This window comes from Mustela putorius, unplaced genomic scaffold (assembly GCF_011764305.1).
Source record: "Mustela putorius furo isolate JIRA1106 unplaced genomic scaffold, ASM1176430v1.1 tig00003850_pilon_pilon_pilon, whole genome shotgun sequence".
Taxonomy (NCBI): Eukaryota; Metazoa; Chordata; class Mammalia; order Carnivora; family Mustelidae; genus Mustela; species Mustela putorius.
The window spans coordinates 9,651,177-9,665,741 of NW_025422002.1; the positions used below are offsets into that span (position 1 = coordinate 9,651,177).

At 48.6% G+C, this 14,565-nt stretch overlaps 1 protein-coding gene across 6 annotated transcripts in view; it reads right to left on the reverse strand.

The window, feature by feature from the left end:
* Window positions 1-14,565, reverse strand: part of SRGAP3 (SLIT-ROBO Rho GTPase activating protein 3) — a 252,499-nt gene that overhangs the window by 109,082 nt on the left and 128,852 nt on the right. For all 6 annotated transcript variants that reach the window (XR_006601547.1, XM_004738436.3, XM_004738434.3 and 3 more), the window contains exon 3: window positions 2,769-2,931. Coding sequence is in view for 5 of the 6 variants with exons in the window: in XM_004738436.3 (XP_004738493.1) it covers window positions 2,769-2,931 (163 nt within the window). In the remaining variant the exon portion in view is untranslated. The remainder of the gene's footprint in view (window positions 1-2,768; window positions 2,932-14,565) is intronic.

Consider the following 14,565-nt stretch of genomic DNA (forward strand, 5'->3'; position numbering starts at 1 on the left):
GATGGCTCACAGAATTTGAAGTGCTGCCTCTAGTCATCAGAGGAGACTGCATTATGAAAGGGGGGCTGGAGCATCGTGAGGAGGTAAGTTATGAAGTCAAAGAGCATCCTGAGTCTGGGAAAAGCCAGCAGGCAGAGGACACCTGGCCTGGAAGCTATTCTCACCTCCTACAGAGCATGAGTTGGTGGGAACACCCACCAGAGTCCTAGGACCCAGCTCAGGAATGGGGAGGTTGTCCAATTCTTTAGGATCAAGATTGAACCGCCATTGAATGAGTACCTGCTGGATACCAGGCCTGTGCTGGACACTTGGCCTACCTCGGCTCTTCCAAGCAGGCCCCTGAAGTGGGCACTGTCACCGCCTCCATCTCCCAGATGTCAACGTGGAGGCTCAGAGGGCTCAGAGACTTGCCCAGGTTCATAAGTCAGTGAGGAGCAGTTCTGGAACAAACTCCCAAAACCCAGCCAGACTGCCTCCTGCTGGTGGTGACCACAGGCCAAAAGTGGACAAGTCTGGGTTCTCTTGGAGGTCTGTGGGCTAGACCTCCTCATCTATAGAGTCGGGTGACTGACGACCGCCCCCCCCAGTCTGACCAGGGGCTGGCCCCCTCGTTGTACCAAGGTCTGTGGGATCTATTAGTACAGAAGGAGGGCAGCCTCGGTGCCGAGATTATCTATCACTGATGTGACACAAAGGGACAGCCTTGTGTTACGTCAGCCAGCCAGGCCCATCCCCAGCTCTCTCCCAGCCCACAGGGGCCAGGTCGCTTCCTTTGTTGCCCTCTCAGCTGTGGCCTGGTAACGAGGCAGCCAGAAGCTCAGCTGTCGACCTTTTTTCATTATTTTCTACCCTGTTAACCTCCATCACCAATGATGCTGCTGTCAGCCTAAATGAGAACTGAAAAGATTTATCTCACTTGTCCCAGGGCTCAGTCAGGAAAAAGACCCTTCGTTTCCTAACGGCCCTGATGACCCTTTCTCTGCGAGTCACTCCCACCCAGGAAAAAAGATGTGACAGCAGCCGCGGGCGGGAGCTTAGGACCAGAGTGAGTGACCGGAATCACCTCAGCCTGGCTTTGCAAACCACCATGGTTTTTTTTCTTTATTGCCCTGTATTTACCTTTCTGATTATGTTTGCTTACACAAATATTCAACTTGGACGACATTTCATAAACACGGCCCCGGGAAGGGACCAGCGCAAATTGTGCAATGGGAGGGAACGAGCCTGTGATTACAGTTCCACTGTAGAAGTCATCCTCCAAGTGGACAATCCAAATACAGACCACAGACAGATTATTACATTTCAAATCAACTTGTCCTCTTCCCTGTGCTTCTAGCAATCCCAGGTCACCTAATCCCTAAAATTGGCGCCTGGCAAGAACAGACGGCCTCCATAATTTTAGTAGGAACAGTCTTATGGACTGGTTGGTACAATGGTAGCCAGCTTGCCTGAACACTCGTTCTCCATGCCTAACTTTTGGGGGTTAACACCATCTTAATCCTCCCCACTGCCCTGTGCGTCTTTTTATCCCCATCTCACAAATGAAGAAACTGAGACACAGAGTTAAAGTAACAATGCCCGGACACCCAGCTAGTAAACGAAGGAACCAGGATCGTGAATCCAGAAATTTAAGAACTCTCGACTGAGAGACCACACCCTGAGCCACTCCCTCAGTAACACCTCCCATCCTTCACGCCAGGGTGGTTTCCTTCAACCCTCACTCTGTCCCTGGGAAGTAGTTGATCCTAACTCCTTCTGACCAACACAGAAGAGGAGGCTCCCAGAGGCTAGAGGACGAGCCCATTTTGCAGAAAAGGAAACTGAAGTCCACAGAGGTGGGTTCGGTTCTACAAACATTTCCACAGTGTCTGGTGTTTGCCAGGGACTGTGCAAGGAGCTTGGGACACAGACAACTCGGGGCACATACAAGTGACTGCTCCCTGTGCACTGGCCTTCTGGGCATTTATATGAGTAAAACCTCCTGAAAGCAACCATGCACTTTGTTAAAAACCTTAAAAATTAGCAAACTTTTGACCTAAAAAGTCCTGCTGCAGAAACTAACCATAAGATAATGGCAGTGAATGTGAAAAAAGCAAACATACAAAGCAGCTCACCCCAGTGTTATTTAGAAGAGTAAAATAATGGAAATAAGCTGAGTGTTCAACAATAAAAGATTGATTAAACAAATTACAGTAAGTTGTATCAGGAAATACTACAGAATCATTAAAAAATGGCACAGAAATAAATTTACTGACATGCAAAAATTTTGTGATGCAGTGTTAAATAATTTATCGTATGACATAAGCAGAGAGTAAAATCATATATGCAGTCTCATCTCATTCAGGAAATGTATTCTGGAAAACATATACATATGAGAACTTAACAGAAAATGTATTTGCCTATGTTTGTATAAAGAAATCCCTACGGCACCAAAGTGATGATTGCAGTGATAACATTCCTGGTGATTTTAATTTTTGTGTGTGCTCATGGCCATCTTTCCAAATTTCCTATGATGAACATGTGGTACTTGCCAACCATGCAGAAATTTTTATTTTTGTGCAGGTGGTGGCTGAAGTGGCTGAGGCCACGAGCCATATCTAGGATTCAGACTCAGAGTCTGGGACACCACATCTAGCCCTTGGCCCTTGAACCCTACAACACACATGCCCTCCTGGTCCTACGCCCCCAAACCATATCTGGCTGGCAATTTTGTCATGGTCAGCCTGGGGCAGAGATATCTGAGCAGGTGGAGTGGCCCCCTTGCCCACCTTTTTGAAGAGTCTGATGACATCCTCGCTGATCTGTGAGAGGCGGACGATGACATTGTTCATGAAGATGTCATTGAGGGTGGCATGATCTCGACTCTCCCGCCTGGTCTGATGCAGGACCAGATACCAACAGTTCACGGGCGAGAGGAGGTACTGGTCCTTCCTGTGGAAACCAAGGCAGCTCAGGTTGGCTTCACTGGAACTGTCACCCACACAGTGTTCTGCATTGTCATCCACCATAGCTCCTTTGACCCTCACGACCCTTTCAAGCTCAGTTTCATTAGAACACATTCACGCTGGTAAAGCAATCCCCCTCGAAGGTCCCAGAGCAGTGCTGGGGCCAAATCCAGTACTTTGGGCTCTAAGGCCTATCCCATTCTCCTCTCCCACCGCTTGTGGCATTTGCTATGTGCGTCACTCCCTTCTGGGCAGAAGCTGCCTTCCCTGAGGCTAAGAAATACTCAATCAATTGTGTTTGAAATACTTGCATTAGTTCTAAAATTATGCAATGGAAAAACAAAAAGTTTTCCCTTCCCTGCCTCCCTGAACCCTTCTGTCTTCTCCCAGGGCCAGCTTTTGTCTCATGGCCTCTTGGAAACACATGTCTCTGTCTCTCCATGGAACTGGGGGCTTGGAGGGTTTCAGGTTCTATATTGAGGAGGATGTTAACTCACCTACCCAAATGGGATGTTTGGGTAAAGTACATATAAGACAAATAACCTTTCCCCTGTAACAATTGAGAGATTCTTAGCATCCAATAAGATGGGTGTTGTGCTAAAGCAGGGGTTCTCAGAGTGTGGTCCTCAGACCAGCTGCTATATCACCGTGAATCTTGTTAGAAACGCAGATTCTCAAGCCCCACTCCAGACCTGCTGAATCACAAACTCTAGAGGTGGCAGTCTGGGTTCTAACACACCCTCAGGGATTCTGATTCATGCTAAAGTCTGAGAACCAGAGATCTACCTACCATATTTTCCCAAGGCTTGAGAAATGGGATGTTTTTGAAAAATAAGCTGGGGTGTTATCCCTCTCTTGTCTATGTTTTCCCAAAGCCCCTCTGCCATCCACAGTAGAGGGTATATACATCCTATTCTCCAGGAAGAAAGAGGGAAGGGTAATTAGAAACCAAAATCAAACCCGTACTCTCACATTCCCATACGTGGTGGTTCTTGCCCCCTAAACCTGATTCCTCCCTCACTCTGCTTCCCGGGGTGGGAAGGGGAATGGTGGATAGGCAGGATGTGGTAGAGGACCTTCTGAGGGTGGTGGTCTCCAAAGTTCTCCCCCTCCCAGACCTGCATTGCTCCCCTCATGCCCTCAAGGTGGGCCACCTCCAAAGGCTGATCACGGACATGCTCAGCCACCCAGTAGCAGCATTTTTGAGGGAGGGAATTCTGCTGACTCTCACTATGTCCACATCTTCCTCCCACAGTTGAAGGGATGTGCTGGGGGTTCAGCCTTGACAGCCTCTGGGCACCTGTAGCACCCCCATACTCCACATCCCACCCCAACTCCAGAGCTTGGGTAGGACAGGTGAGGAGGGGCCTCCTAACTTACAGGAATTTTCTTGCTGTCACCAAATAAGCTAAAAATCTATGAAGGTAGCAGGAACTGGGGAGAAGGGAATTTGGTTTAGAGGATGGTTATGGTGGAAAATGCCTAAACAAAAGGGAAGGGATGGGCTGTGCCATAGAAACAACGAACGAACCGCTCCTTGCTTATAGCCTAGAGAAAAAGCTAGAACACTAAAATATAACCACCCTGCCCAAATCCCCCAGCATTTCCTCTGAAAGGTCTCAGGGGGCTGTGGGTGACAGTGACACAGATGTGCCTCGGAGGGGCTCCTTCCCAAGTGGCTGAGGCAGAAGAAAGGATTACAGTGGGAGGTGATAAAGTGCTATAATAGACACATGCAGAGCGTCAGTTCTGCTTGAGAAGTTGGAGAAGCGCCGCTCTCCTCCTGTGCTCTCCACATCCCAGGCACACCGGCCTTTCCTTTGTGCCAGGTTCTCTCCCACCTGGGGCCCTCACACATGCTATTCCCTCCATCTGGAATTCATGAGCCCCAGCCCTTCTCCTGATTGCTTCCTTCTCTTCCTTTTAGTCTCACCTTCAAAGACACCTCCTCGGCATGCCACACGCTAAGGCATGGGTCCTCAAACTCTGTACTCAGACCAATAACACTGGCATCAGTGGAGAACCTGCTGGAAATGCAAGTTCTCAGGGCCACCGCAGGACATTTACTAAGAAATCCTAGGGCTAGGCCCAGCATCCATGTTCTCTCTAACCAGCCCTCTGGGTGTTCTAAAACATTCAGAGAACATTTTCCTTAAAGAGTTTCCATCCCCACCCTTCACCCTCCTGTAAGTTCTTTCACAGGAAAGACTGTTCTGTCTGGGCACACATCCAGCACCCAGCAACGTGCCTGACTCATAGTGGATGCTATGGAAGAGAGACCCATGAGAGAAGTACACATTTGTGCTGGGTCTTGAAGAACGGGTAGGAGTTTTCCAAACAGAGGGGTGGAGAGAAATAGAATTGTAGACAGAGGGCAGCAGGCATAAAAGACAGATGATAGCTCAGTAGAGCTAGACCTTCAAATATGTTAGGGGAAGACTGGAAAGACATGAAGCTGGAGAGACAGATTAAGGGCTTGATTATAGGGGGCAATGAATGCCAGGCTAATGAGCTTGGAACTTAGTCTCTAAGCCACATGGTTCTGCACTAGACTGCATACTAGAATCACCTGAGGAGCTAAGAAAACATCAAGACCCAGGTCCAATCCAAGAACAATTAAATCAAAATCTCTAGGTGTAGAGCCTTAGTATTAGCATTTTTTAAAACATTTTCTATAAGATTCTCGTGTGCAACCAGGGCTAAGAATACCTGCTATAGGCAGTGAGGAGTCATGGAAGTTACTTAAGCAAAGGTATGATCTAATCAATGTGTGTTTAGATCGCTGAGTGCAGACTGTAGGATGGATGGATGGATGGATGGATGGATGGATGGATAAATAGATGAGTAAGTGGAGGGATGGGTGGATAGATGGGTGAGTGGAGGGATTTGTGGGTGGATGGATGGCTGGATGGATGGATAGATGGGTGGGTGGTTAGGTGAACGAGTAGATGGTGGGTAGATGAGTGGACTGCTAGATGGATGAGTGGATGGGAAGATGGATGGGTGTAGGCATAGGCATGGAGCTGGAGGGAGGACCAGAAAGGAATTGTTTAGTCCAGGAGAAGAGAGATGTTGAGGTTCTGGATGGGTAGCAGTATGGCCAGAGAAGGCCGGGCTTGAGAGATACCTCAAGAGAAGAGCAGATAATCTTGGAGGCCTCCTGGAAATAGAAAGGAAGGAGGAGGCGGGAGGAACGGATAGTGATTCCAAGCTTTGGATCTCAGGCAACGGGGTGGAAGCTGATGACACAGACTGAGATAAGAACTGCAAGGGAGAAGCAGGTTTGGGCAGAAAACACTTTGCACATCCCATTTTTCACTGCTTCTTAGGTGCTGATAGAAATGAAAAGATTAAAGGAGAGATGAGATAATTGAGCTGTTACTTAAATTACTTCAGGGGCTTAGCTCAGTCTGGGATGCAAGAATTGAACAGCATTGGGGAATTAAATCGGGGAATGTGCACTGGGGAATTAAATGTACAAAATTTATGGAAGTCACAGCCAGAAGGTGAATTTCAGGCAGAGGAGAAAGAAGACGAGTGATCTTGAAAGGGTACAGAAGTGCTGGGATGGCTTGGGGACCATTAAATTAGGTCACCTGGTCAGAGAGAGTCAGTAAGAGAAAGACAGAAAGGATGACACTTTTCCTTATCCAAAACTGTGGGCAAAGGCAATCTGAGAGGTCTCGGACAGGAATTCGGCAGGGAGGCAGTGGGTGCGGAGGCATGGGGGACAAAGCTACCTGAAAGCAACCAAGGACTCAGCAAGCCAGAGTGAGCAGCTGCTGGGAAGATGAGGGCCTCAGTCCTCTCAGGCTTCACTCACTCACTGCGTGTGTGTGCTGCATGCAGCAGGGACCACAGCAGGCAAGACCCTGCTCCCACATGCCTTCCACTCACTGAACTGAGGGGGACACACAGAAGATGATGATACAGCCTCCTGAACGGAGTGATGAGAAGCAGCTGTGGAGCAGAGCAGGGCTCCCTTGTCCGCATTTGGTGGCAAGGTGGTGGATGGCTTCCCAGAGGAAGCACTTTCTAGACTGAGAAATAAAGGCTGCAAAGGAGTTTGAAAGGGCAGAGCTTTCTAGATGGAGAACTACGGCGAACAAAGGCCCAGAGGGATGCTAGAGAGAGTACGTGGGTGAACAGAACGTAGTCGGGGGGGGGGGGTGCGCCTCGAGCATGGTATTCTGGGCTGGAGGTGGGAGTGACAAATGAGGTTGGAGAATGAGGAAGAAGCCACATAGCCAAGGGCCTTTAAAAGTCCCATTCGAGAGTTTGAGCTCTGTTCTCAAGTCAGTGGGGAACCATCAAAGGGTCTAGATCAGGGGAGTGACCGGGTAAAACTACATTTGCAGACTGCTCTGCGCAGAACAGGCTTAAAGGGGCCAAAAGGGAAGTTGAGGGATTCGAGAAATATCTACGTAGTGAACAGACAGGCCCTGGAGATTGAGAGGATGGGGTGTGGGATGGGGTGATTCCATGATGAGTCCCAAGTTTCCTGGGAGAACAGGGGTGGCATCTGCGAAGCTGAGGGGAAGCAGGGCAGTGGTGAGGTAGGGAGGGAAGGAGAGGAGCTCTGTTTGAACATGACAAGTCTACAGGGCTTCGGGAACACCCAGATGGTGATATCTGGGCTAGAGAAACAAATGGGGAAACTAGGAGCAAGCACTCGGATGGTATTTGAAACCATGGAATGACACGGAAGTCTTCACAAATGTGCAGGACCATGTGGCAGAAGAGGCAAATCCTTGGAAGGCCTGGCCAGGCTGCAGCTGGAGGGACGGGGCCAGGCTGGGCTCCTCCCCTCCCTTGTTATCTAGGATGGGGACAATGGGCTAGCTCATCCTTCTCAGCAGAGATGCGGCCCGGGCCTGCCATTCAACCAGCGGGCCCATCCTCTTGGTCTATCCCAGCATGGGAGACTGCTTGTTCTACTCCCCTCACCTTCGTCCAGGCCTGGCTCCCTTGGTATGGGGCAGCTCATTTGTAGACTAAAAGGCTGGGGTGAACAGGACTGGGTCAGGCGCAGAGCTGACCACTCCATGGAAAGCTGCCACTTGTGCTCTTGGCCACAATGATACCAGGCTCTCACCATATCAGAAAGAAGAGGCAAGGGGCGTCTGGTGGCCCAGTCGGTTAAGCAGCTGCCTTCGGCTCAGGCCATGATCCCAGGGTCCTGGGATGGAGCCCCATATCCAGCTCTCTGCTCAGTGGAGAGCCTGCTGCTCTGCCTACTCGTGCTCTCTCTATCTCTCTATCAAATAAATAAATAAAATCTTCAACAAAAAAAAAAAAGAAGAAGAAGAGGCAAGAGACACAGATGGGACCCAGCATGACAAAACAGAAAGAAGCCTGGACTTGAGGGTGGGTGTTCACCAGTGTCCACCACACTGCCTGTGTGACTTTATGCAGGTCACTTGTTCCCTGTGGTCTGGCTACTTAAACTGTACCATGAGCCTTGGGATTAAACATCTGAAAACAGCTCCATGGTGATTCTTTCAGCCGTTCATCCATTCAGTACATTTTTATTGAATACTTCATAAGGACTAGACCTTAGGGACATAATTTTGAGCACAAGGGACACAGTTCCTGCCTCCACAGAGTTTACAGTTTAGTGGGGGAGACAGACACCCTCAAGGAGCGCCGCAAACGCGTGTCAAGTTACACCTATGAAAGTGCTAGAGAGGACAGCGCATGGTGCCACGAGAGCCCATAACAAGGGGACCTGGCCTGGGGGTCCCTAAGTAATCCCTGAACAGACTCTTTAGGCTGGGCACTAAAGGAAAAGTGTGTGGGGGAGGATAGCCAAGTAAAGGGGATGTGGCTCAGGGGAGAAGGGCCCAGGCAGAGGAACAGAATAGGCACAGGCTCACAGCAGGGCAGGGGAGTTTGGTGCATTCAAGGAACTAAATAAACGCCAATGTGGCTGGAGCCCAGAAGGCAAAGTGGGGGAGGGGACAGATGTAGGGAGTTAAGGGCCCTTGGCAAGCTTATCAGTCACCATCCCACTGGCCATCTGGATTGTACGGGGACTGCACAAAGAAGCACCCAAACCACACAGGGCAGAACTGGACACCCACCGTCCTTTCTTAGGAGGTTATTTGTCCCTTTTGAGAACAGGACCCCTTTGACCTAAGACCCAGTTCTCCGTGCCAGCAGCCATTTCTGCCTGTTGTGGCCACGCTTTTGGAAGATGTCGCAGTGTGTCTACGGCCATACCACCCTGAACGCGCCCGATCTCGTCTGGAAGATGTCGCAGTGAACCCGGTAGATGCTCTCTCCTCTCATGCACATCTTGAACAGCCTTTCTGCTTTTCCCATCTTGCATCCCACTGTCTATGCAGCCGGCAGAAGCTGCTGAGCTAGGGCATGATGTGAGAACTTTCACATATATATGTATATCTATTTTCTTTTTCTTTTTTTTTTTCTTTTGGCCAGAAAACAGCAATGAAAATTTCTGGTGAGTCACAGCTTTCTTTCTTTGGCTAGGGGAGCTGGGTATGAAGCTCGAAGAGACTGCAGCTAGAGAAGCCGGGCCTTGCCAAGCTGGGGAGCAAGGGAAATGAAATTAGCAAGGAGCCAGCTTCTCTGGCTTCTCAGCTGGGGGCTGGAAAATTCCGCTTAGCAAACAGAACCTATTTCCAGGCTTTGCAGAGCCCTACACTGCAGATGGATCCAAACCCCCTGCCCTGGGACTGTGGTTCCTCTGGGAGAGAGGCAGGCTCGTGCAGCTGACACCATCCCCAAGATGCCAAATCCCTGCCTCTGGCTTCCTGCTCTCCTCCAGCATGTCCTTGGGTCTTGCTCAGAAGACTGCCTGCAAAGCTGCCCCTGAAAAGAGCTCCCTCTATTAGTTCCAGGGCCCAAAAGGTATGGGTAACTCCTTGCTACCTAAGCTGCCCCGAGCAGGATTTGGAATTCATCGCCCTTGCGTGGAGCGTGATTCAGTGATTCCACAAATATTAACTGAGCGCGGTCTTTTGCGCCAGGCAGTGGTAAGCAAAATGAGTCACGTTCCCTACTTCATGGAGTGTACAGCCCAGTGGGGGCCTCAGGTGATCATCAAATAATCACGTAAATAAATTAGAAAATTGCATCAGTGGTGGGGGCTATGAAGGAGAAATGCATGGTGCCTCAAGAGTCTGAAATGGGGGTCACTTCAACCCAGGAAGACGGAAGTGGGTATCAGTCGACCATACAGGTCCTTCCTGTCACTGAGACTGCAGTCGAGTTGTTTCACCTGCATGAGGCCTTCCCTGACCCTCAGTGGCTCCTTGGTCTCTAGCACCGCATCACCATTCCTGAGATTGGTGCTGTTCATTTACTTTCTCTTTCTGGTCTTTGCCTCCTCTCAAGCTTCCATCCGTTACGTTGACCACTGTTCCTCTAGTGCCAGGCAGGCCCAGACACACAGTACGCTAAAGAGATGAAAAGTATCCAGAAGGATAAGCTAGAACCAGAAGGCTGGGGAGGTTTCGGCATAACCCGGAGGTAAGGGAGAGCATTCCCAGAAGTGTGAGGGCTGTGTGTGCATGAACACTGTGGAAAACTGAGGGAAGGTATGTGTGGCCACAACTCACACAGGAAGTGACCAGGGGTAGAGACAAGGCTGGAAAGGAAGCACGCGCTGGGGCCTTGACGAACAGGGTGAGCATCTAGGCTGGTACTGCCGTAACGAAGGACCACGCTGGGGACATAGACAGCAGACATGTGTTGTCTCACAGTTCTGGAGGCCACAAGTCTGAGATCAAGGTGTCACCAGGTTGGTTCCTTCTGGGGGCAGTGAGGAGACCCTGTTCCATGCCTCTCCTCTAGATTCTGGTGATTTGCTGACAATCTTTGGTGTTGCTTAGCTTGTAGTCATATCACCCAACCTCTGCCTTCGAGTTCACATGCTTACCCTCTGCATGTGTCTGTGTACAAATGACCCCGCTTCAAAAGGACACCAGTCATACTGGATTAGCACCCACACTTACGCTTATATTAACTTTATGATCTCTTTCCAAATAAGGTCACTTTTTAATCTTTGGGGGGAAAGGACTTTAACCTGTGAATCTGAGGAGGACACAATTCAATTCCTAACAGACTGCTGCCCCAAGGGGATCAGGAGCCCAAGGAGAGTTCATGTGATCACTCAGGCTCTTTCTTGTGGTCCATCTGAGACAGGAATGGGCCCATGATGCAGAGGATAAAGTTTGACCCTATCAGCTGGCATTCAAGGCCAGTCCAGCCCTTTCTCTCATCCCCCTCTCCACTTGCAGAAACCTTCTCCATGCAGTGGACAAAATCTCTTAGCTAGTGATGGGTTTCTTCATTTATCTATTTTTTGCCTCCCAAGGAATCTGAAGCCATCGTACTGGGAGTTGAAGACGTTCAGATCCTGACTCTGCTGCTAATCAGCTGTGTGTTTTTGGGGCTTGTCACTCTACCTCTCTGAGGCTTTACTGTCTCATCTGTCATATGAGTGGGTGAGTGATTCAGTGGCCAATGAGGGCCTTCAGATATCGACAACATCGACTGTGTTTTCCAAAACAAAAAATGCTTATACATGAGCTGACAAAGGCTTTTTTTGTTCCTGATCTCCCAACTTATTTATTTGAAAAGCCTCATAAGAAGCACAAAAATGAAAACAGTGGATGGTCATTATGTAGGACCCTTTCATGTATTTAGCTTCAATGACAGGACAATGAGGCTCCCGAAATCTGGGAAGCAGGAGCTACTTCTTCCTAGCTCGTGGGCATTCCTGCCTTGGCACCTGTGTCCATTCCGTCTTCACTCGCTTGGAATGCCTTCCGGTATTCTTGCCACACAGCAAAAACCCACTCTCAGAAGTCTTGTTCACAAGGCTCTTCCTTCAGGGGTTACCTGAGATCTGTCCAAACTGCTCATTTGGATCTACTCAAGACAGTTACCTCCAGACATCTTTTATACTGTTACTTAGTTCATCAATCACCACTCACATTCATGCGGCATATTCCCTCACTTATTCCATAAGCCCCTTGAAGGCAGGAATAATCTTTTGTATTTTTTTGTATTCCTTCATAGTCCTTGGCAGAATCAAATTCATTCATTCATTCACCCATTCACTCACTCGCTCTTCTAATGTTTTTTGAACATCTGTCATGTTCTTAGCACTCTCTAGTCACAGGCTGAAAAGATGACTAGAAGTGCCTTGATAAGGCTCACAGTGTACTAGGTACAATTAATGCAAACTAAGAATTATTATGGTTATTGGTCAGGATTCCTCTAGTTGAAGTGACAGAAATACTTCAAACTGGCTTAGGCAAAAATGATAGTAAGTGGGAGGAGGGAAAATTTAAAGGATCAAACATTTTAATCAAAAAAATATAAAGGAATAGGAAGAAGTTGGCCTCAGGGACAGCTGGATTCAGGAACTCAAAGGATGCCCTCAGGATCTGGTCTTGGTGTCCCCATCTCTTGGCTCTGCTTTCCTCTCTCTGTGTTGGCTTCACTCTCAGACAGGCCTTCTACGGACCAAAAATATCCTGGCTGATAATAATCCCAGGGGAAAGACAGCCTCCCCACTGCAGTCCACTATGAGTCCTGGAATCATGCTGCATTCAATTAAAAATCTGGGACCAAGAGGATGCAGAGCCAATTTCATACCCTCCATTGCTCAGGGATGATTCCCCAGAGGAAAAATCTCAATGATGTTATCAGAAGAAAGGGGGAGAGATGCTAAGCAGGAGTAAGTAACAGACATCTGCTCTGTTATGCTGGGTGAGGAATGGGAACCTAGAGGAGGGAGGGAGGGGCTAATTCTGCCTCAGGTTAGAGGGAGAGTCCCAGGAACATTTGCATTGGGCCTTGAAGTACACATAAGAGTTTGCCAGGTGGAAAGGGCAAAGATGGGAGGTTCCTGCGTGGAGAGGAAAGCCTGAATGTAAAGCTGTGAAGTCAAAACAGGACATAGATTGTTCTGGGGCTCACTGGCTAAGTCAGGACCGAGAGAAGGCACAGTGGAAATGGAAGCAGTTAGGCAGAGATCAAGGCTGAATGAAGGTTTTAGTGGCCTGTGATGAGCTCACTGGGGCAGGAAGGCCAGGTGGGAATAAGAGCAGCCAACTAAGCGAAGGTGAAGAGTTTATCCTGGGGCTTTGCCTTAGAACCACCACAAAGCAGGTGGTAAATGTGAGTTCTTAGAACAGGGAGAGCCAGTTGAAACCCACTGACTTAGAAGCTACCTTTGACTAATGCCAGCCCTGAAAGAGAATAATTCTGAAGGGGAAAGACCATATCTATGGGTCACCTGAGACAGGATCTGCTTACCCATGTTGGAAGCAGGATGACTTGAGAAGCCAGTTAAGTGTTTCTTTCCTTATCTGTGAAATAGTGTTGATAACACCCACCTCCCAAGGGTGCCTCAAGAACTGAATGAGGTAATTCATTGGCTGCTCTTAGCATCAAACCCAGCATATGATAATAATAATTGATGTCATCACTTAATTATTACCACTAGCACCTCACTAGGTTATTAGGAAAAACCCAGTGACAGATGTACAGATACATGACCCTTGGTAGGTTTTCTGTTGTTGGTTTTCCTCCTCCCATTACTACCTTCTCCCACTGCAAACTCTCACATATACTATAAGACCCAATACAAATGGTCCTGGGACTCCCCCTCCACCCTGGGACAGAGTGATTCAGTCAGTCAGTCATTCCCCATACTTCAAAGTGACAGCACACTGGCTCTAGTGTCCGGCAGCATGTCTGAGCTCCCCCTTTAACTTGCTCAAAGTATCCTTGGTACCAAAATGAATATCTCTGCCTCATTAACCAATGCCGGGCCAACCTCATCTTCTCTTTCCCTGCAAACCCCTTAGCCTTGGTTCATCCATCTGTGAAATGAGCACACCATTGTGCATGCAGTGCTAGGCGAGGAAGGGCCCTGACCCATAGCTCCTCTGGTTGGTTCTCTCACCAATCACTTGGGGACCCTGAACCAGGGCACACCCTGCCTGGCCTTCAGACCCCTTGTGTGTCAAGTGGGGATGATGACACTTTTTCTGACTCCCAGTTCCACCAGGATTCTTGGGAGCATTTAAGCAGCTAAGGCTGGGGAGGCAATTTGCAAAGTGTAAGGTACTATATAATCTTTGAAGGTTGTTATTAACCTATTTGTCTAATAGAATAGAGTCAAAAGTAATCCCCTGCACATTACTGCTTGTTAAAATCTCCTTCATTACTGGGACACCTGGGTGGCCCAGTTGGTTAAGCATCTGACTCTTGGTTTGGGCTCAGGTAGTGTACTCAGGATCCTGAGATAGAGCTTCAGGTTAGGCTCATGGTCAGCGAGGAGTCTGCTTGGGTTTCTCTCTCCCTCTGGCTCTCCCCCAACCACTCATTCACAGGTGTGCGCTCTCTCTCTCTAAATTAAGTATTCTTAAAAAAAATCTCCTTCATTGCATCAACTATTTTTCATTTTTAAAATAAAATGTAGATGATATGCATGTGTAGATTTATATAGAGCATATCATACATTACTAAACCACACCGTGGTTAACACTTCGGAAGTTGCTGATTATAGTCTCTGCAGATTCTCAGAAAGCTGGTACAGATCTAGGAGAGGGCCAGAAGGACAAACATGGAAGGAGAA